The sequence below is a fragment of the Scylla paramamosain genome, chromosome 26 (assembly GCF_035594125.1).
Source record: "Scylla paramamosain isolate STU-SP2022 chromosome 26, ASM3559412v1, whole genome shotgun sequence".
NCBI lineage: Eukaryota > Metazoa > Arthropoda > Malacostraca > Decapoda > Portunidae > Scylla > Scylla paramamosain.
In genome coordinates this window covers 18,139,091-18,159,323 of record NC_087176.1, presented here as the reverse complement: position 1 = coordinate 18,159,323, position 20,233 = coordinate 18,139,091, and the positions used below count along the sequence as shown (strand labels likewise).

The 20,233-nt window shown below is 44.2% G+C and overlaps 1 protein-coding gene across 2 annotated transcripts in view; it reads right to left on the bottom strand.

Moving 5' to 3' along the window:
* LOC135113773 (argininosuccinate synthase-like) overlaps positions 1–20,233 on the bottom strand; it is a 91,788-nt gene that overhangs the window by 49,039 nt on the left and 22,516 nt on the right. For both annotated transcript variants that reach the window (XM_064029356.1, XM_064029355.1), the window contains exons 4-5: positions 19,450–19,609; positions 6,007–6,092 (exon numbers count right to left, since the gene is read on the bottom strand). In XM_064029356.1, the coding sequence (XP_063885426.1) occupies positions 6,007–6,092; positions 19,450–19,609 (246 nt within the window). The remainder of the gene's footprint in view (positions 1–6,006; positions 6,093–19,449; positions 19,610–20,233) is intronic.

Sequence of the window (20,233 nt, the reverse complement as noted above, 5' to 3'; positions counted from 1 at the left end):
TGAAGACTTCAATGTTCACCACCAGCTTTGGCTTTCCTCTCCCTCCGCTGACCATCCTGGTGAAACAGCTTTCAACTTTGCTATCCTCCACGACCTAGAGCAATTGGTGCAACACCCTACTCGTATTCCTGACCGTCTTGGAGATATGCCCAACATTCTTGATCTTCTCCTGACCTCTAATCCTTCTGCTTATGCTGTCACCCTCTCTTCTCTGTTGGGCTCCTCTGATCACAATCTCATATCTGTATCTTGTCCTGTCGCTCCAATCCCTCCTCAGGATCCCCCTAAGCGAAGGTGAATCTGGCGTTTTGCCTCTGCTAGTTGGGGGGACCTGAGGAGATATCTTGCTGATTTTCCTTGGAATGACTACTGCTTCCGTGTCAGAGACACGAGTTATGTGCCAAGCACATAACAGAGGTGATGGTGTCTGGCATGGAGGCGTACATTCCTCACTCTTTTTCTCGACATAAGCCTTCCAAACCTTGGTTTAACACAGCTTGTTCTCGTACTATACATGATAGAAAGGTGGCCCACAAAAGGTACTTAAGCCTTCCATCACCAGAATCTCATGCACTTTAAATTTCTGCCTGGAACCATGCCAAGTCAGTTCTCCAACTAGCCAAAAACAAAAAGTGTCAAAATCTTTCATGATCTAACTCCCCTCGTGATTTCTGGCATCTACCCCCAAATATCTCCAATAACTTTGTTTTTCTTCTTTCCCTCCTTTATTTCAACCAGATGGCACCACTGCTATCTTCCTGCTACCTATTAAAATTCTTCGTAATGATATTTTCCATGCCCCCACTAGCCTAAACCCTCGGAAGGCTTATGAACCTGATGGAGTACCTCCTATTGTTCTGTGAAACTGTGCCTCCGTGCTTGCATCTTGCCTAGTTAAACTCTTTCAACTCTGTCTGTCAAGAGAAAGACCTTTCCTTCTTGCTGGAATAATTCAGCCTGTTCATAAAAAAAGGTGACTGTTCTAATCCCTCAAACTACCGTCCTATTATTTTAATTTCCTGCCTATCTAAAGTTTTTGAATCTATCCTCAACAGGAAGATTCTTAAACATCTATCACTTCACAATCTTCTATCTGATCGCCATTATGGGTTCCGTCAAGGCCGCTCTACTGGTGATCTGGCTTTCCTTACTGAGTCTTGGTCATCCTCTTTTAGAGATTTTGGTGAAACTTTTGGTGTTGCCTTGGATATATCAAAAGCTTTTGATAGAGGCTGGCACAAAGCTTTGATTTCCAAACTACCCCCCTACAGCTTCTATCCTTTTCTCTGTAACTTCATCTTCGTAAGTTTCTTTTCTGACCGTTCTATTGCTGCTGGTCACTGTTCTCCTAAATCTATTAACAGTGGAGTTCCTCAAGGTTCTGTCCTGTCACCCACTCTCTTCTTATTATTCATCAATGACCTTCTAAACCGAACTTCTTGTCCTATCCACTCCTACGCTGATGATATCACCCTGCACTTTTCCACGTCTTTTCATAGATGTCCAACCCTTCAGGAAGTAAACATTTCACGCAGGGAAACCACAGAACGCCTGACTTCTGATCTTTCTAAAATTGCTGATTTGGGCAGAGCAAACTTGGTATTGCTCAATGCCTCAAAAACTGAATTCCTCCCTCTCTCAACTTGACACAACCTTGCAGACAACTATCCCCTCTTCTTCAGTGAAACTCAACTGTTCCCCCTCTTCTACACTGAACATCCTCGGTCTGTCCTTTACTTATAATCTGAACTGGAAACTTTACATCTCATCTCTAGCTAAAACAGCTTCTATGAAGTTAGGCGTTCTGAGACGTCTCAGCCTGTTTTTCTCACCCCCCAGCTGCTAACTCCGTATGGAGTATGCTTCACATGTCTCGGGGGAGGGGGGTGTTCCACTTATACCGCTCTTCTGGACAGGGTGGAATCAAAAGCTTTTCGTCTCGTCAACTCCTCTCCTCTAACTGACTGTCTTCAGCTTCTCTCTCATCGTCGCAATGTTGCATCTCTAGCTGTCTTCTACCGCTATTTTCATGCTAACTGCTATTCTGATATTGCTAACTGCATGCCTTCACTCCTGCGGCCTCGCTGCACAAGACTTTCTTTTTTCTCTCACCCCTATTCTGTCCAACTCTGTAATGCAAGAGTTAACCAGTATTCTCGATCATTCATCCCTTTTTCTAGTAAACTCTGGAACTCCCTGCCTGGTTCTGTATTTCCACCATCCTGTGACTAGAATTATTTCAAGAGGGAGGTTACAAGACACCTATCCTTCAATTTTTTACTACCGCCTTTTCTGGGACTGGCATCTCAGTGGGCTTTCTTTTTTTTCTTTTTTTTTATTGATTTTTTGTATCCCTTGGCTATCCAAGCAGTGTCCCTCCTACACTGAAAAAAAAGCTAGTCTGCCGTGTGCAGGGTGCCCCTCCTCTTTCTCTCTCTCTCTCTCTCTCTCTCTCTCTCTCATTAAAATACCCCTTTCTCCTGTTCAGTGGTGAGAACTTCGCTCGCCAATCGCCTTGCAGGCCATTTTATTGGCATATACTGAATTTCAAATTTACTTTCAAGGTTTACTTCTAAACATGTTCATAATAATATGACTGAAACAATAAATAAAAAAAAAAACATAAACATTAAGTTTAGTGGCCATGTCATTTGTATTGGTGTGTCAGTAAGGATTACACTGAGACCCATTTCATTGTTTGTTCTGAATATCAAACTAAGTAAAACATTGTTCCTTCATGCAATGAAGGAGCAATATGTAGGAGGGTAGTTTCGAAATCAAAGCTTTGTGCCAGACTCTATCAAAGACTTTTCATATGTCAAAGGCAACAAAAAAAGTTTCACCAAACTCTCTAAAAGAGTTTGGTAAGAAAAGCCAGTAGATTACTAGTAGAACGGCCTTGATGGAACCCATACTGGTATCAGATAGAAGGTTGCGAAGTGATAGATGTTTAAGAATCTTCCTGTTGAGGATAGATTCATAAACTTTAGATAGGCAGGAAATTAAAACAATAGGACGGTAGTTTGAGGCATTAGAACGGTCACCCTTTTCAGGAACAGAGTGAATGTAGGCAAACTTCCAGCAAGAAGGAAAGGCAGATGTTGACAGACAGAGCTGAAAGAATTTGATTAGGTAAGGTGCAAGCACGGAGGCGCAGTTTCGGAGAACAATCAGGTCCATAAGCCTTCCGAGGGTTCAGGCCAGCGAAGGCATGGAAAACGTCATTGCGAAAAATTTTAATAGTTAGCATGAAGTAGTCAGAGGGTGGAGGAGAGGGAGGAACAAGCCCTGAATCATCTCAGGTGGTGTTTTTAGCAAAGGTTTGAGGGAAGAGTTCAACTTTAGAGATAGATGTGATAGCAGTGGTGCCATCTGGTTTAAATAAAGGAGGGAAATAAGAAGAAGCAAAGTTATTGGAGATGTTTTTGCCTAGTTGCCAGAAGTCACAAGGGGAGTTAGATTTTGAAAGATTTAGCCACCTTCTATTAATGAAGGAATTTTTTGAGAACAGACTTGGCATTGTTCCAGGCAGAAATATAAATCGCATGAAATTCTGGTGATGGAAGGCTCAAGTGCCTTTTGTGGGCCACTTCTCTATCATGTACAGGCTGTTTTAAACCAAGGTTTGGAAGGTTTAGGTCGAGAGAAAAAGTGAGGAATGTACGCCTCCATGCCAGACACTATTGCCTCTGTTATGCACTTAGCACACAGAGACGATTTTCTGATACGAGGCAGTAGTCATTCCAAGGAAAATCAGCAAAATACCTCTTCAGGTCCCCACAGCTAGCAGAGATAAAATGCCAGAGGCATCTTTGCTTAGGGAGATCCTCAGGAGGAATTGGAGCGATAGGACAAGATACAGATATGAGATTGTGATCAGGGAAGCCCAACGGAGAAGATAGGGAAACAGCATAATCAGAAGGATTAGAGGTCAGGAAAATGTCAAGAATGTTGAGCTTTTCTCCAAGACTGTCAGGAATACGAGTAGGGTGTTGCAACAATTGCTCTAGGTCGTGGAGGATAGCAAAGTTAAAGGCTAGTTCACTAGGATGGTCAGTGAAAGCAGAGGAAAGCCAGAGCTGCTGGTGAACATTGAAGTCTCCAAGAATGGAGATCTCTGCAAAAGGGAAGAGAGTCAGAATATGCTCCACTTTGGAAGTCAAGTAGTCAAAGAATTTCTTATAGTCAGTTAGGTGAGAGGTATATAGCACAAATAAATTTAATTTGAGAGTGACTCTGTAGTTGTAGCCAGATGGTGGAAAACTTGGAAGATTCAAGAGTGTGGGCATGAGAGCAGGTTAAGTCGTTGCGCTGGTAGACGCAACTTCCAGCTTTGGATTGAAAATAAGGATAGAGAAAGTAGGAGCGAACAGAAAAGGGGATACTGTCACTGTATTTCAGTGAGGAAAAGAGGATGAGGTTTAGTAGAGGAGGGGTAGTGTTCTACAGACTGAAAAATAGATCTAAAACCGCGAATGTTACAGAAGTTAATGAAGAAAAGTTGAAGGGGGTGTCAAGACACTTAGGGTCGATACCAAAAGAGCAGTCCAATCTGAGGACATTTGTGGTCCTCTCCCCAGATGGGGACTCCGAGGCCGGTGGAGGAGTCGCCATGATAATTTAGAATTTAGAATTTGAATGGATGTGTGTGCGTAATTAGCTGAAGGGAGTTTTTTGTGAAGGGAGTTGTTTAGAGGGTAGGCTGTGACTGCCCTCTTGTGTTGTGAGACACAAAGGGAAACGTTCAGTGAGGTCATAGCTGGGTTTAATGATTATGTTCACAGCATCCCCTGATCCAGTGCATTAGACCTCACTGGTATTAATTATCATTTCGGTAGGTGCCTACTACCTCCTCCTGACTACTCAATTACATTATTTTTGTGTCCTTACATTTTTTTTTTGTGATCTTCGTTGTCTTAATAAAGTCTTCATGGCTTCTCATGGACCGCACTTCGATCTTAACATATACATAGTTACTGTACCAACCAGTTCAATGGGAGATATTTACGAGTGAATTCAGCCCTTATCGAGAATGGTCTATTAGAAACCAAAATTGGGGGCCTCATTGGGGCAATGAAGACCACGAAAACAAAAAAGAAAATAAAAATCAAGAATAATAATATTGGACTTGAAAATAATGTATCTGAGTAGTCAAGTCGTTCCAAGAAACTATGAGCCGAATATACCATCTACCGAATTCATCATCAGAGCAATGAGGAGATATTTACTCCATGAAGTCAAATGAGGCATCGAATCGTACTTCTGGGACGCTGTTCAGGTATGCGCAGAGGAGAGGGGGACCCCGAGTGGAGAGTGGACCTCAAGTGAACTTAGTGGTGTAGGTTCAGGGTCTGCACATGGGTGAACAGCATGCCAGATGTACGATTTGATGTCTCATTTGCGCTCTGCCATCACAGAGTGAACATCTCCTCACTGCTCTGAATGCTCCTCACTGAATGAATGCTCCTCACTGATGAATTCGGTAGATGATGTATTCATCTCATGGTATCTTGGGACGCTTTGAATACAAACATAAAAATGAATAATATGATAAATATGATAAATAATATGAAAATAAATGATAATTATTTTCGTGTCCAATACTATTATTCTTACATTTTTCTTTTTATTGTTTTGGGATCTCCGTTGCCTCAATAAAGTATTCTTTTGGGTTCCAATGAACCACACTGGATAAGGGACGAATTCGACTGAGCATGAGAGCATCAGTTGATGCTGAGACCAGTGGGTGCTGTATGCCTGAGAGTCAGTGCGAGTCGTTTCTTTGTTAACCGTACGTTGTACTGTATGCTCTGCTTGGAGGAAAAAAACTTACCATCGAGGGTACTGTGTACAGGGATCTTGCAAGTAGAATTACCCAGCATTCATTGGCACTATGCCGGACCTTGGTAGTAACTACAGCAAACTGCTGCCTCCTGTGCTTTTGTGCCGCAGACAGTAAGGAGGTGATTTGCAACAATACATATATTGTTAAATGAGTGGTCTCACCTTGATATCCGTACTTAGTGTGTAGCAGCCAAGCTCGAAGCGTATCTGGTCGTTTCCTTTTCCAGTAGCTCCATGGGATATGTAACCTGTGCGATGATGGATGGAAAAATAACACTCAACACACAGATAGTAATGATTGGGCAGCACAGCTCATCGTGCGCTTGCGTGCGTACCTGTGTGTGTGTGTGTGTGTGTGTGTGTGTGTGTGTGTGTGTGTGTGTGTGTGTGTGATTTACCATGGTAAATGGATAGAGAGAGAGAGAGAGAGAGAGAGAGAGAGAGAGAGAGAGAGAGAGAGAGATAGGTTGGGAACGAGACTTAGACATGTCTTGGACACGGAGGTACCAAGCCTAACACTTCTAAAATTATATTTATTCAGGCAATTACTCCTGTTCCCCATGTAAATTTCCTTAATTCTCCTTATTCATTTAATTTGAATCTCACTCAGTATTTAGTAGAAGAGTTGCCCTTGACAATGACATAATCAGTATTCATGTAGCCTCCCTAGTTTAATCAGTAGAATTTTTAGAAGTAAATGACATAATCAGTATTCATGTAGCCTCCCTAGTTTAATCAGTAGAATTTTTAGAAGTAAATTACATAATCAGTATTCATGTAGCCTCCCTAGTTTAATCAGTAGAATTTTTAGAAGTAAAGTGGTTTATTCAAGTAAAGACCGCAGGGGGAGCAGTGTGTGGGTGGGTGTCCGTATGTATGTGTGTCGCACCTCTCTCTTTTCTTGTACCCTCTCCCCTTAGCAGCAGAGGGAGAGGCGCATCTTCCACTGTCACTACCCAGTACTTGGACGGAGAAGATGTACTGAAACGTGCTCTAATATTTGACAGAGACTAGGGCGGGATGATAGTTAATAGGCTCAGTTGCCTTAAGGGGATAAGTGAGTCATTACCGGCTGTACGCCCTGGCCTACTTACATAGACTAGGATTCTCCATAGTAGTCTGCCAGTAAGGTAGTTGTGTATACTATGTACCATACCCAGGGAAGTGACTCATCAGCTGTGTGTGTGTGTGTGTGTGTGTGTGTGTGTCCAGGCCGAGTTCTTGCGCAGTGAGCAGTGACTGACCCTACTGTGTGTTTGTGGGCACTCTTTTATAGTACTTTCTCATGTCTCTTGTTAGTGAACTTGTGTCTTAAATGCTACTGCTGGCTGAGGCATTTCAGCCATAGAGGACCTAAAAAATTAGCTGCATAGTGAACTTTACTCCCTCCTTAGGTCCTGACAAGGCCTGCCATCGAAGAGTCAGTAAAAAACACTACTCGGCTTGAGGCTATAACACTCTGTTGGATGGTGGAAGGACTGTTATGGAGGGCAGATGTCCAATGGGGTATTATACCTCGACCATAGGCGTGTTATTGTATGTTAACTTTTTCCTAGATGTGGCTGTCGATTCTTCTGCAGCTGTGGTGTTAAGTGTTGTTTTGAGTATTTCCTTTGTCAGTGGGTCAGTAAAACAATCTCCCGACCTGAACTTAGTGTGACCTGAAGTTATGATTGTGAAAAGGGTGCAGTAGTCACAAGGGACTCTGTACACTCGTCTTTGAGCCTTGCAGTGAGTCCATGCAGGAGGTGGTTCAGGGAAGCTAGTCCAGATGCAGCAGCTTTGTGAAGGAGCTGGGACTTATGGTTGTATAGAAACTGGCGACCTCACCAGGATAGCTGGAAGCTTCATCACCACATGGGGAAAACAGTTTGTTTGTTTCATTGTCTTGTGGGTGCCCACATTTAGTGTAAACCATGGAGGGCAAGGCTAGTAGCTGAGTCCCCTGCCTCTGCTGGGAGCGGCAGTGTAGATTTAGCCCATTTCGATGTGAGGACACCTAGTCCCACAGTGTCCATGGACGTGTTAGCCCTGCCCACAGCATTGGTGGCTTCTCCCAGACCAAAGGTATGTCTAAGGCAATGAAATTTAAGTTGGAAATGAAAAGAATGGAGATGGTGGAGGCTAGAAAAAAGGAGAAGAGAGAATTGAAAAGGCTTCAGTTGGAAGCTGAAGCTGAAGAAAGGAGGCTGAAGACTGAGGAGGCTAGAGAAGCCAGGAGGCTTGAGGCTGAGGAGAAGGCAAGGTTGTTTGAAATTGAAAAGGAGAAGGAAAAGGTGAGGATGTATGAAAAGGAAATGAAGATCCTTGAGGGTGAGCGAGAAAAGGAAGAAGCTGAAAAGAATAGGATATTTGAGTTGGAGAAGACTTGAATAGGAATTAATTTACCTCATGGCTTGAGGAGAGGAGGAGTAAAGGAGGACACAGTAGAAAGCCAGATGGTGAGGAGTTTGAAGTTGATTCCTGAGTTTGATGAAAAGAAGGTGACGGAGTGGATTAGGAGATTTCAGAAGAAAGCTTCAAAATTTGATTGGCCTTGGGAGAGATGGGTTAGCTTTGTTGCCAATATGTTAAAGGGTAAGGCCTTAGAGGTGTATGATAAGATGTTAGTTGAGGCTTTGGAGGATTATGAGGAGTTTAAGGCTCGCATCCTAAAAGTATATGAGCTGTGGCTAGGCATGTATAAGCTGCAGTTCTGCAGAAGGAAGAAAAGGTCTAGTGACTCCTATTTAGAATGTGCTCACTATCTGGAGGAGACATTTGAAAAATGGATTGCTGGCGAGCAGGCCACCTCCTACTGTGAGCTGAAGTAATTCATGGTAATGGAGCAGTTTATTAATGTGGCCGAGAAGGAGTTAGTGGCGCTGCTCTGCGAGTAAAGATTCAAAAAGCCTTAAGGAGGTGGCTACATGGGAGAATGATCATGTGTTGGTTCACCGCCTTGCATCCCATCACGGAGGTATGGGAATTAAGCTGGCTGGTGGAGAAATGGTCAGGAGGCAGTGAGGGGTGGTAGTGATGGCCCCACAGGAAATCCTCTCCACAGCGGTGAGTTTGGAAATAAGTCTGCCTGGGAGTTCATATAACACCTGGCGTCCTTTTGACCCAAAGAGGAGAGCAACAGGGAGTATGATGCATAGCACCTCTAAATTTAATAACCAGCCTACTTGTTACCACTGCAAGGCTATGGGGCACTTCTGGTCCAATTGCCCCAAGCTGATCACGCCTTCTGCCCCAAAAGCTTCCTCAGAAGCCAGTAGCTTTGCTGGTCTGGACAGACCAGGGTAAGGAGAAAGCCTTTGACTCCCTGTACAATCCGGCTAGAGAGAAGACAAGAGGTGTTGCTCCCATGTCAGCAATTAGTACTTTGGCTGAGAGAGCAGGATTTGGGTTGGATTGGTGTCGCCCATTCTTGTGCCAGGGGACTGTTGAGATTGCAGGGTTGGCGTATCCTGTCACAGTGTTGCATGACATAGCAGCCTAGCAATCTTTGTGCTGGAATATTACAGGGAGGAAGGTAATCCCCGGGAAGGCAGTGACAAGGATTAGGATGAGGCGGTCCCTTATGTAATTAATTTTGCTGTATGAGAGGCGCCTACTGAGTTGTTGGGGTTCTTGCCGAACCAGCTGGTGTTCGGGCACGGTGTGCATGGCCCAATGAATATGATTCGAGATGCCTGGTGCTGCCCCCAGTCTGGTTTGTTGAACATGGTGATGTGCACACGGGAGAGATTAATAAAAGTAACTCAAGGTGGCTCAGTTGCACCTAGGCCAGGATCAGGAGCACATGAAGATGTACTATGACCGGAAAGCCAAGTACTGATGTTTTGCCCCTGAGAATGAGGAGCTGGTGTTATTCCCGACTCAGGGACAGCTGCTGGCTACACGCTACAGCAGTCTACGTAGTGGAGAGCATGTGGGTGAATTAGATTATCTGGTTACCACTCCCGAACGGCAAAAGCAGGTTCAGCTTTGCTATGTTAATATGTTGAAGCCTTATTATCGCAAGAATAGCCAGCCAGGCTCTTTGGTTTCTGCCGTGGAAGAGGCGCCTTTAGTTTTGTTTTTGGCAAATGAAGGAGAGGAACCTGATAATCTTGGCCTTGAGCCAATTGTTCCCACAGAGTACTGGGAACAGAATAGTGCCCAGCTTCTAAAGGAGAAACTGAGCCATTTGCATGAGATGTTCCAGCGAGAAATGTTAGATCGATTGGGAAAATATCCATTAGTCTTTCACAGTACTCCAGGAAGGATGGCTCTTGTAGAGCACGAAATTGATGTGGGGGGATGTGGTTCCTGGGAAACTACCATCTTACCGTGTAAATCTCCACAAACAGCAGTTGTTGAGAGAGGAATTAGACTACATGCTCCAGCATGTAGTCTATAGTGAATGGATTTCACCTGTCACCCTCCAGCCAAAACCTGATGGCTGGGTCAAGTTTTGTATCGACTTTAGAAAAGTGAACTCCCTATCAAAAGTTGACACTTATCTCCTGCCCAGAGTAGACGATTCTGTGGACCACATTGGGATGGCCACGTTTATTGCAAAAATTGATCTTGTCAAGGGGTACTGGCAGGTCCCTTTGACGGATCGAGCCAAGGAAATCTCCAGCTTTTTGGCCAACGGTGCTGTCTATCAGTGCCAGGTCATGCCTTATGGTCTCAAGAATGCCTCAGACATCTTCCAGCGGTTGAAGGACTGGGTTGTAGAGGGCTTGCTCCACTGTGTCGTCTATATTTATGACCGGACCTGGCAAGATCACCTCACCAACGTGGAGGCACTGTTTGCACGATTCCATGAGGTGGGGTTAATCATCAACGTCGATAAGTGTGAGTTTGTAAAAGCCCGTGTCCAATATTTGGGATATGTAGTGGATCATGGTTGTGTGACCCCTCCTGAAGCCAAAGTAGAGGCGACCAAGCGGTTCCCTGCCTGGTCCTGTTACCACGCTCTCCAGAGGTTCCTTTGGGTAGTGGGATACTACAGTCGATTTGTACTGAGGTGCTCAACCCTACTTGCCCCTCTAACCGACCTCCTACAGAAGGGGTGTTGTTGGGAGTGGACTGGAGAGTGTGAGAGGGCTGTGCTGTGTAGCCTGCCTGTATTGAGGGTACCTGACTTCTCTCAGCCCTTTGCTTTAGTGAATGAGGCCCTTTGCAATGAGCATCTTGTCAGTGAGCCCTTTGCCAAAGAATACCCAATCAGTGAGCACCCTGTCAGTGAGCATTTTACCAGTGAGCACCTGGTCAGTGAACCCTCTGCCAATGAGCACCGTGTCATTTAGCCTTCTGCCAATGAACACCCTGACAATGATCACACTTTCAGGGACCCCTCTGTCAGTGTGCCCTCTGTCAGTGTGCCATCTGTCGGTGTGCCCTATGACAGTGATCGTTCTGCCAATGGGCCCTCTGCCAGTGAGAACTCTCAGTGAATCCCTTGCCAGTAAGTGATGCCCCCTGCCAGTGAGCCATCTGTCAGTGAGCTCTGCCGGGAAACCCTTTACCAGTGAGCACCCTGCCAGTGAGCCCTCTGTCAATGAGCCCTTTGCTAGTGAGCACTTTGCCAGTGAGCCCTCTGTGAGTGAGCTCTCTGTCAGTAGGAACCTTTCCAGTGAGTCCTCTGCCAGTGAGCCCCCTACCAGTGAGCCATGTGCCAATGATCACCCTGTTAGTAAATAACCTGTTAGTGAGCCCTCTGCCAGTGATCACTCTTCCATTGAGCCTTCTGCCAGTGAGCTATCTGCCAGGGAACCCTTTATCGGTGAGCACCCTTTCAGTGAGCTCTATTAGGGAGCGAGGCCTTCTGTAAGTGGGCCCTCTGTCAGTGAGATCATTCTTAATTAGCCCTCTGCCAGTGAGCACCTTATCATTAAGACTTATGATAGTGAGCCATTTCCCAGTGAGCAATGTCCTCCATTAATGAATGAGCCCCTCTGTCAGCCAACAATGCCCTCTGCTAGTGAACCCTGTTAGTGAATTCCTTGCCAGTGAGCACCCTACCAGTGAGCGAGGCTCTTTGCCAGTGAGCACCCTCTCAGTGAGCCCTGCATCAGTGAGGCCCATACCAGTGGGTCTTCTGTGTCATGTTATTTGCTGAGTTTACCCTTAAAAGGAACACGTTTTCTTAGTGACCTCTGTGTTCCGTTTTCCACCTGTGAATATCTTTATTCTTAGTTTTAAGTTAGTATAAGGCTCATTTACTCATTTGATATCATGTAGTATTATTCTCTACATAATTTAAGTTCTTTATATGCATGTATATGTAAGGGAAAAGATGTAATTTGAAGGTGAAATGTGTTGCGGCGAGGGGAGATACGTATCTGCCTCTGGTATCTGAGTCAGCAAAATTTCAGGACGCAAGGAGGCCTAGATAGAAAAGAGGGGCGCCATTCTCATGAGATACATTTGGGTAGTGTTGAGTAGATGTGTGGAGGTACTGGCAATGTCGTGGTATAACCCTGATATCCAGGATCAGGTTGGTGAGTCTTTAGTGGTACCAAGAGATATTGTCTGCCTAAAATTTGGTTGGTGACTTGTTTCAGTGAAGTAATGCTGAGGGGTAGTGTCAGGGCTGAGAGGCAGCCATTTTGTGGTTGGGGTTTGTGGTGGTGTTGTGGTATTATTGGTATCTTTGGGGATGGTGTTATGGGATATAAGTGAACTATGGTGATGGTGTTGATGTCTTGTGAGGTTTGAGGAGGTGACATAGGGGAATAGTTGTTTGGGGACATGGTGATGGCGTCTGGGGAAATTCCTGCAGCTGGGGAAAATATTTGAGTGGCCTGTGAAGTACTAAAAGGGTTTTAGTGCTTTGTGAAGAGACGGGAATGTCATATATTGATGTGTATAACCTTTAAGCAATAAAGGAAGCAATATAAGAGACTGAGTAAAGAGAAACATATGGTAATTCAGTGCGAGAATTACCCTGTGTTGGTGTATGGTAGAAATTTGTTCCCTAATTTCTTTTAATGTGAATCACCTCACTGTATTTGTAAGTTAGCATTATTATTATTATATTTTGCTATTATATAGAATAATTGTAGAATAATTGCAAATACAGTAGGAGCAGATCCAGATGCAAATGCATAAAAAAGTGGAGATGCAAGAGGAGTAGATGCAGATACAGAGGGAGTAGATGCAATTGCAAATGCAGAAGGAAGTGAAAATGGAAAAAAAATAAGGGCAGAAAAATAATTAAATTAAAAGAGGCCAGGAGCAGTGTTCAAGGAAACGGGGATGTAGAAATAAGTGTAATCTGTGTGCCTAAATTTGTGGTAGAGGAGGAAGATTTCTTCCTTCAGGTTGAAAAAAAAAAAAAAAAAACTGCAGAATTGAGGGGATGGGATGAAGATGAGCAGGCACTGCAAGAAGCGAGTGATTATAAAGTGATAAAGGAAGCGGTGCTAGGATCAACCTGTGTAAGTCCAGAAGTGTACTGAGAAAGGTTCTGCAGGGTTAGAAAATGCCCAGGTACCACTTATATCGAGATGGCTCGAGAGTTCTGTCTTAAACTGGAACGATGGATGAAAGCCAAGGAAGTCACTACGGTCGAGGAGGTGAAAGGAGTTCTGCTGATGGAACAATTTATGGACCAGGTGTCCCTCAGTTTAAAATATGAGCTCATACCACATAATGTGAAAGATGTGATGGAAGCTGGACGCAGGGCTGACAATTATTGTGAAGCTCATGGGTTGAGTAGAGGTGAATAGCATGGAGGGAGAAAGTCTTTCTTCAACAAAAGTGATGGTCATCAGAGATATAGGAGTGACCACTAGATGAGGTCGAGATCATTCCACAGGCCAAATCTGCCCCGCCCTAACAACTATAATTTTTCCCACAATTACAACATGCCTTATGCCACACAGGATTGGGCAGGGAAGCATTACTTACTACAAGAAGGATAGTGGTGATGAAGGTGCAGTTAAGTGCCTTGTATGTGGGGGAAGTGGGTATAGGAAATACCAGTGTCTTAAGGGAAGGCCAAAGCCATTGGGAGCAACAGCCACCCAAAAGGACCTGGTGAAGTATGTGGAGAATATGAACGCACAGATACTAAAGGAATCACAGAGGGATGAGGGCTTTGATTATTTCACCAGTGAAGGCGCGGTTTAGGTGGAGGGAATCCCTGAGGTGATCAGAATCCTCTGGGATACAAGAGCTAATCAGAGCCTGATCCCATGGACTGAGGAGACCCGCACCGGTAGAGAGATCTCGTGCAAGAGCGCAGGAGGCAAGTTCAGTATTCCCCTCCACAAAGTTTGGCTAGACTGTGGATACGTCACTGGAGAGGTGATGGTTGGAGTGATGGAGACACTGCCTGTAGATAGAGTGGATATGTTGGTCAGAAATAACCTGGCTGGAGGTATAGTCATCCTTAAATTTCAGATGGTAGACAGTCTTCTGGTAGGGATGACAGAGGCCACCACTCCAGCAGCAGTTTCCCATTTATCAAATGGGGAGGTGGAGGTGCCTGAATTGTTCCCAGTCTGCATGGTGACCCCGGAAGGGACTCGTGGACACCTAGGGAGCAACACAGGAGGATGGAAGCCTTGAGCGCCCTGTTCGAGGAACCCAATGAAAAAGGAACTGTGGCTGAGGAGCCTTTCAGTAAAGTTGTGATACACTGTGTAGGTCCTTTACCAAGAACCAGGAGGGGAAACCAATATTTTTGCTGACTATTATGTGTATGTCATTCAGGTTCCCTGAGGCCATTCCCCTCAGGAGTATAAAATCTCAAAATATTGCGAGAGAGTTGGTGAAATTTTTTTCATTTGTGTTGCAGTCAGATCAGGGAAGTAATTTCACTTCTCACATGTTCAGGGAAATTCTAAGGAGCGTGAAGATTGAACAGAAGCTATCGAGTGCTTATCATCCTCAGTTCCAGGGTTGTGTAGAAAGATTTCACCAGATTCTAAAAAATACTCTCAGGATGTATGATGAGTGTTGAGTTGGATGAGGCGTTGCCACTTGCTTTGTTTGCGTTGAGAGACTGTGTGCAAGAGTCAACAGGTTTCAGCCCATTTGAGTTAGTGTATGGGCAAGAGATGAATGGTCCTTTGAAAATGGTGAAAGAAAAGTGGTTAGGGGCAGAGGAGCCTCCTAATGTGATGAAGTATGTGTCAGATTTCAAGGACAGATTAATGGGAGCTAGGGAAATTGCGCAGGAAAATCTGAAAGGTAGTCAGAGTGAGATGAAAGACTGGTTTGACAGGAATACAAGGAACAGATCTCTCCAGTCTGGGGACGAGGTCTTAGTCCTTTTCCCATTGTAAAGGTAACCCTTTCAAAGCCAGGTTCAGTGGACTTTGGGAGATTGAGAGAAAAGTGTGTGATGTGAATTATGTTGTAAAGACTCCAGGGAAGAAGAAAAAAAGAACCAGTTGTGTCAAATAAATATGTTGAAGCCTTTCCATGAAAGGGAAGGAGAAAAGAAGAATGAAGTAGAAAAAGGAGTAAGAAGCGTGAATGTCGTTAATGTAACCACTGGAAGAGGAGTGGTCTGAAATGAAACTGAGTAGGTGCGAAGGAATGGTGCTAGAGAATTCAACTGTGTTAGAGAATTTGAATGATAAATTGGGACACATGGAGTTAAAAAAGAAGGAAGAGATTAGGGAGATTATTGAAAAATTTAGTTCTTTGTTCCCTGATGCACCCAGAAAAACAAATATGGTGGTACATGATCTAGATGTTGGGGAGGCTGAACCCATCAAACAACACCCTTCCAGAGTTAACCCACGAAAAAGGGAAATCATGAGAAAGGAAGTGGAGTATGTGTTGGAGCATGACTTGATTGAGCCTAGTGGTAGTCCATGGAGCTCACCATGTGCATTAGTGCCCAAACATGGTCAAGAGAGTTTTTGTTTTTGTACGGATTATAGGAAGGTTAACATGGTGACAAAAACCTGATGCTCACCTTATCCCTAGAGTTAATGATTGTATAGATCATATGGATAATGCAAATTTCATAAAAAAAAAAAAAAAAAATTTTGTTAAAAGGGTACTGGCAAGTAGGACTTACTGAGAGGGCAAAAGTCATATCAGCTTTTGTCGCCATGGATGGATTGTATCAATACAAAGTTTTTCCGTTTGGGATGAAGAGCAGTGGAATTTTTTTTTTTTTCAGAGATTGATGAACATAGTACTGAAAGGGATGTTCTGTGTATATAGATGACATTTTGTTTTACACTGAGAGATGAGAGGAACATGTGCAGTTACTGGAGGAAGTATTCAGAAGGCTGGATGATGCCAATCTCCCTGTAAACTTGATGAAAAATAATTTTGTGCAAGTTGATGTGGAATTCAAGGTTGAGAAAGATGAAGTGAGAACTGTGGAACCCAAGGTTAAAGACAGTGTAGATCTCCCTCAACCCATCAAGAGGAAAGAGATACTGAGATTCTTAAGGGTCAGTGGGTATTACAGGTATTTTTGTAAATATTTCTCAGATGTTGCCATGCCCCTGACCAAGTTGCTGAGTAAAAAGTAAAAATTTTGTTGGGATAAATATTGTGAGGAACTTTTCGTGGAAATTAAGAAAATGTTAATCAGGGTCCCAGTGCTGCGCATGTCTGATTATGGAAAACCATTTGTGTTTTATGTGGATGCCAGTCAGAATGGTGTGGGTGGTGTGTTAATGCAGGATCATGAGGGAGTTGAACATCCCATAGACTATTATTCTAAGAAGCTGCTACCATATCAGAGGGTTTACAGCACTTTTGAGAAAGAGGCTTTGGGACTTGTGCTGAGTTTCAGTCATTTTGAAGTGTATGACAAAGGGACGGAGCAGCCTGTACAGTCTTCACTAACCACAACCCTCTGATTTTCCAGCATGGAATGAAAACAACAATCAAAGGCTGATGAGGTGGTGCCTGGTCTTACAGGATTATGACCTGGAAGTTCACCATGTAAAAGGCAGCGAGAATGTAATTGCTGATTCCTTGTCTTGCACCCCATCTAGTCGTGAGGCATCCTAATCAGGTGCCTCATGCCACTTTTGGGAAGGGGATGTCATGTTATTTGCCGAGTTTACTCTGAAAAGGAACACGTTTTCTTAGTGTCCCCTGTGTTCCATTTTCCTCCTGTGCATATCTTTATTTTTAGTTATAAGTTAGTATAAGGCTCATTTACTCATTTTATATCATGTAGTATTATTCTCTTCATAATTTAAGGTGTATTTAGAGGTGAAATGTGTTGAGACGAGGGGCAACACGTGTCTGCCTCTGGTATCTGAGTCAGCAAAATTTCATGAAGCATGGAGGCCCAAATAGGAAAAGAGGGGCGGCGTTCTCACGGGATAAATTTGCGTGGTGTTGCGGTGATTGTGGATGTTTGGAGGTATTGGCGATGTGGTGGCGTAACCCTGATATCCAGGATCAGGTTGGTGAGTCTTCTGTGGTACCAAGAGGGTACCACAAAAACAAAACCAGTGAACATCCTACCAGTGAGCCCTCTTCCAGTGAACATCAAACCAGTGAGTCCTCTACTAGTGAACACCCTGTCAGTGAGCCCTCTGCCAGTGAGCACTTTGTCAGTGAGCCCTCTGCCATTGAGCACCCTGAAAGTGAGCTCTCTGCTAATGAGGTCCTGCTAATGAATTCTCTGTCAGTGAGCCCTCTGCTAGTTAGCGAGGCCCTCTGCCAATCAGCACTCCATCAGTTAGCCTTCTGGCAGTGAGTCCTCAGCCAGTTTGTCTTCTGCCAGTGAGCCTCTGCTAGTAAGTACCTTCTCAGTGAGGACAGTGTCAGTAAGTCAGCTGCCATTTATGAGCTAATGAGCACCCTGCCAGTGAGCATCCTGTCAGTGAGCCCCTCTGCTAACAAATCCTCTGCCAGTGAGCACTTTGCTAGTGAGAACCCTGTTGCTGAACCCTTTGCTAGGGAGCGAGGCCCTCTACAAGTAGGCCCTGTGGCAGTGCGTTCTCTGTTAGTGAGTCCCTTGCCATTGAGCACCCTACCATTGAGAAAAATGATAGTGAGCCTTCTGCCAGTGAGCTCTCTGTCAGTTAAGCCTCTGTTAGTGAGCTACTAGCCAGTGAGCACCCTGCCATTGAGCCCTCCACCAATGAGCGAGGCCCTCTGTCAGTGAGTTCTCTACTAGTGAGCACCCTGTTAGTGAGCACCCTGTCAGTGAGCACTCTGCCAATGAGCATCCTATCAGTGAGCCTTCTGCCAATTACCACCCTTCCAATGAACTCTCTGCCAATGAGCACCTAGTCAGTGAACCCTCTGTCAGCGAACACCCAACCATTGAGCCCTCTGCCAGTGAGCATCCTGCCAGTGAACCCTCTGCCAATGAGCACCTAGTTAGTGAGCCCTCTGTCAGTGAACTGTCAACCACTGAGCCTTCTGCTAGTGAGCACCCTGCCATTGAACCCTCCACCTGTGAGCGAGGCTTTGTACCAGTTAGCAGCCTACCATTGAGCTCACTGCCAGTGAACGAGGCCCTCTGCCAGTGAGCACCCTGTCCGTGAGCCCTCTGCCAGAAAGCCCTCTGCCAGTGAGCCCCCTGCCAGTGAGCCATGTGCTAATGACCACCCTCTCAGTTGGCACTCTGAATCACCCATTAAATAACTTTGTGGGGAGACGCGCTGGAGGGAACACATGAGGGTAGGTCTCCAAACCTCAAGTGACATGTTCCTGAGAACAGATTTTGATGAACTTTATTGATTTCTGCCTCTTCTTGTGGTTATATATTACACCTTTGTTACATTGTTAACTCTCTCTGCACTGCTGCCTCTCTGTACACGTTCCTCACTAGATATTGTTATACTCACTTGAACCCTGCACTATCCATTGATACAAGCAGTTAAGTGTTTTCATCCTTACTTTACAGTTTTGCACACCACAACTAAAGTAACCAAGTGTTACTTTCTCACTTTATCCTTTTACGTCTTTCTGTACCTAAAGGCAGAAATCCAGTTTTTCTCCACCAGCAGTTATGCTCATATCCTCAGTTAGCATTTCCTACATTCCACTACTTAAGGCTACATTACTGCCTTTCTGTACTTAAATACAAATGCCATCGTGCAGCATGCGTAGATATAGTTTTTTTTTTCTCACTTTTCACGCTCACTATACGGTCCTACGGTCTTAAATCTACTCTAATTTTCAATCCGGTACATCATCCCTCTCATAGAAGACGCATATTCTTTCTCTCCTTGAGACTGAAGGGTCTTGAGCCACTGATACTTGCTTTTTATTGTTTTAATTACTACTTTCTCTCCTGATGTTAAAACCATATCTGGTTGTTTTACATACATATATAATTGACCTACTGTAATTTCGCTCAAACACCGCATGACATATGCCAGTTACATTGCATCAAAATTCATTTCATATCACCATTCTCTTATCACTCATATGACTTACTTCATCCGATAGGATTTCTAATACCCTACATCACCAGTCATTACCGCACCCTAACCCCAACTGAGACGCTGTGCTCTCTCACCACTACTATTTTTAAAGGCAACACAGATGATTTACCGGATCAGGATACCTTCCTTGCCACGATTACTGCCTTTACTTTACTAGCATCATAATCTCACTTCCCATTCAATACTGTTAGCATAACCATTCTCTCCATCCATGCATCCCCCTGTATCTTACCTGCTTTTACCCTCTTAGCCTGCGAGATGAGGGCGCGGGTGATGCAGGGCCGAGCTAGCGCCGTGCCCAGCAAGTAGCGGCCCTCATAAATAAGCCCGGCACGAACAGCGGGCCACACGAAATCCTCCACCAACTCACGCCGAAGATCCTGCACCACTACCTGACGCAGGGAAGGGAAGGATGAGGAACGGCACTGGCACGGTATCTCTCTCTCTCTCTCTCTCTCTCTCTCTCTCTCTCTCTCTCTCTCTCTCTCTCTCTCTCTCTCTCTCTCTCTCTCTCTCTCTCATCAACAGTTTTCCATAATCTGAATTTTGTCATGATATTGCCGAACTTAATTCTTTGTTTGAAATTTATTTTCAAAACTTATGCAAGAAACGTCTTTATTAATCTATTTATCTATTTCCAATGAGAAGTATTTAGTAATGTACCTTACGCCCTGTCCTTAAACTTTTGTCCTCAAATAATTTCCGTGCACGTTTAGTAGTATTTGACAATTAATTATTTTTATTAGGATTTTCTTCAGTAATCAAACACGTTATTTTCTGATTACTATTCTTGAAAGGATGACAAATTAGCCATTTTAAACAATTTCACTCTCCAAAGGTGCTAACAAATAATTTGTGAACACATGGGTAGGGAATGTTGTGTGCATTCAGCGTTATTATAAAACATTCCTGTCATGAAATATATTGTAATGTAATATTATATTTTTCTTTGTAAGTGTTGCTCGTGCATGATATTTTTATCTTATTCATAATCCACCCACCACTGACTTTATACA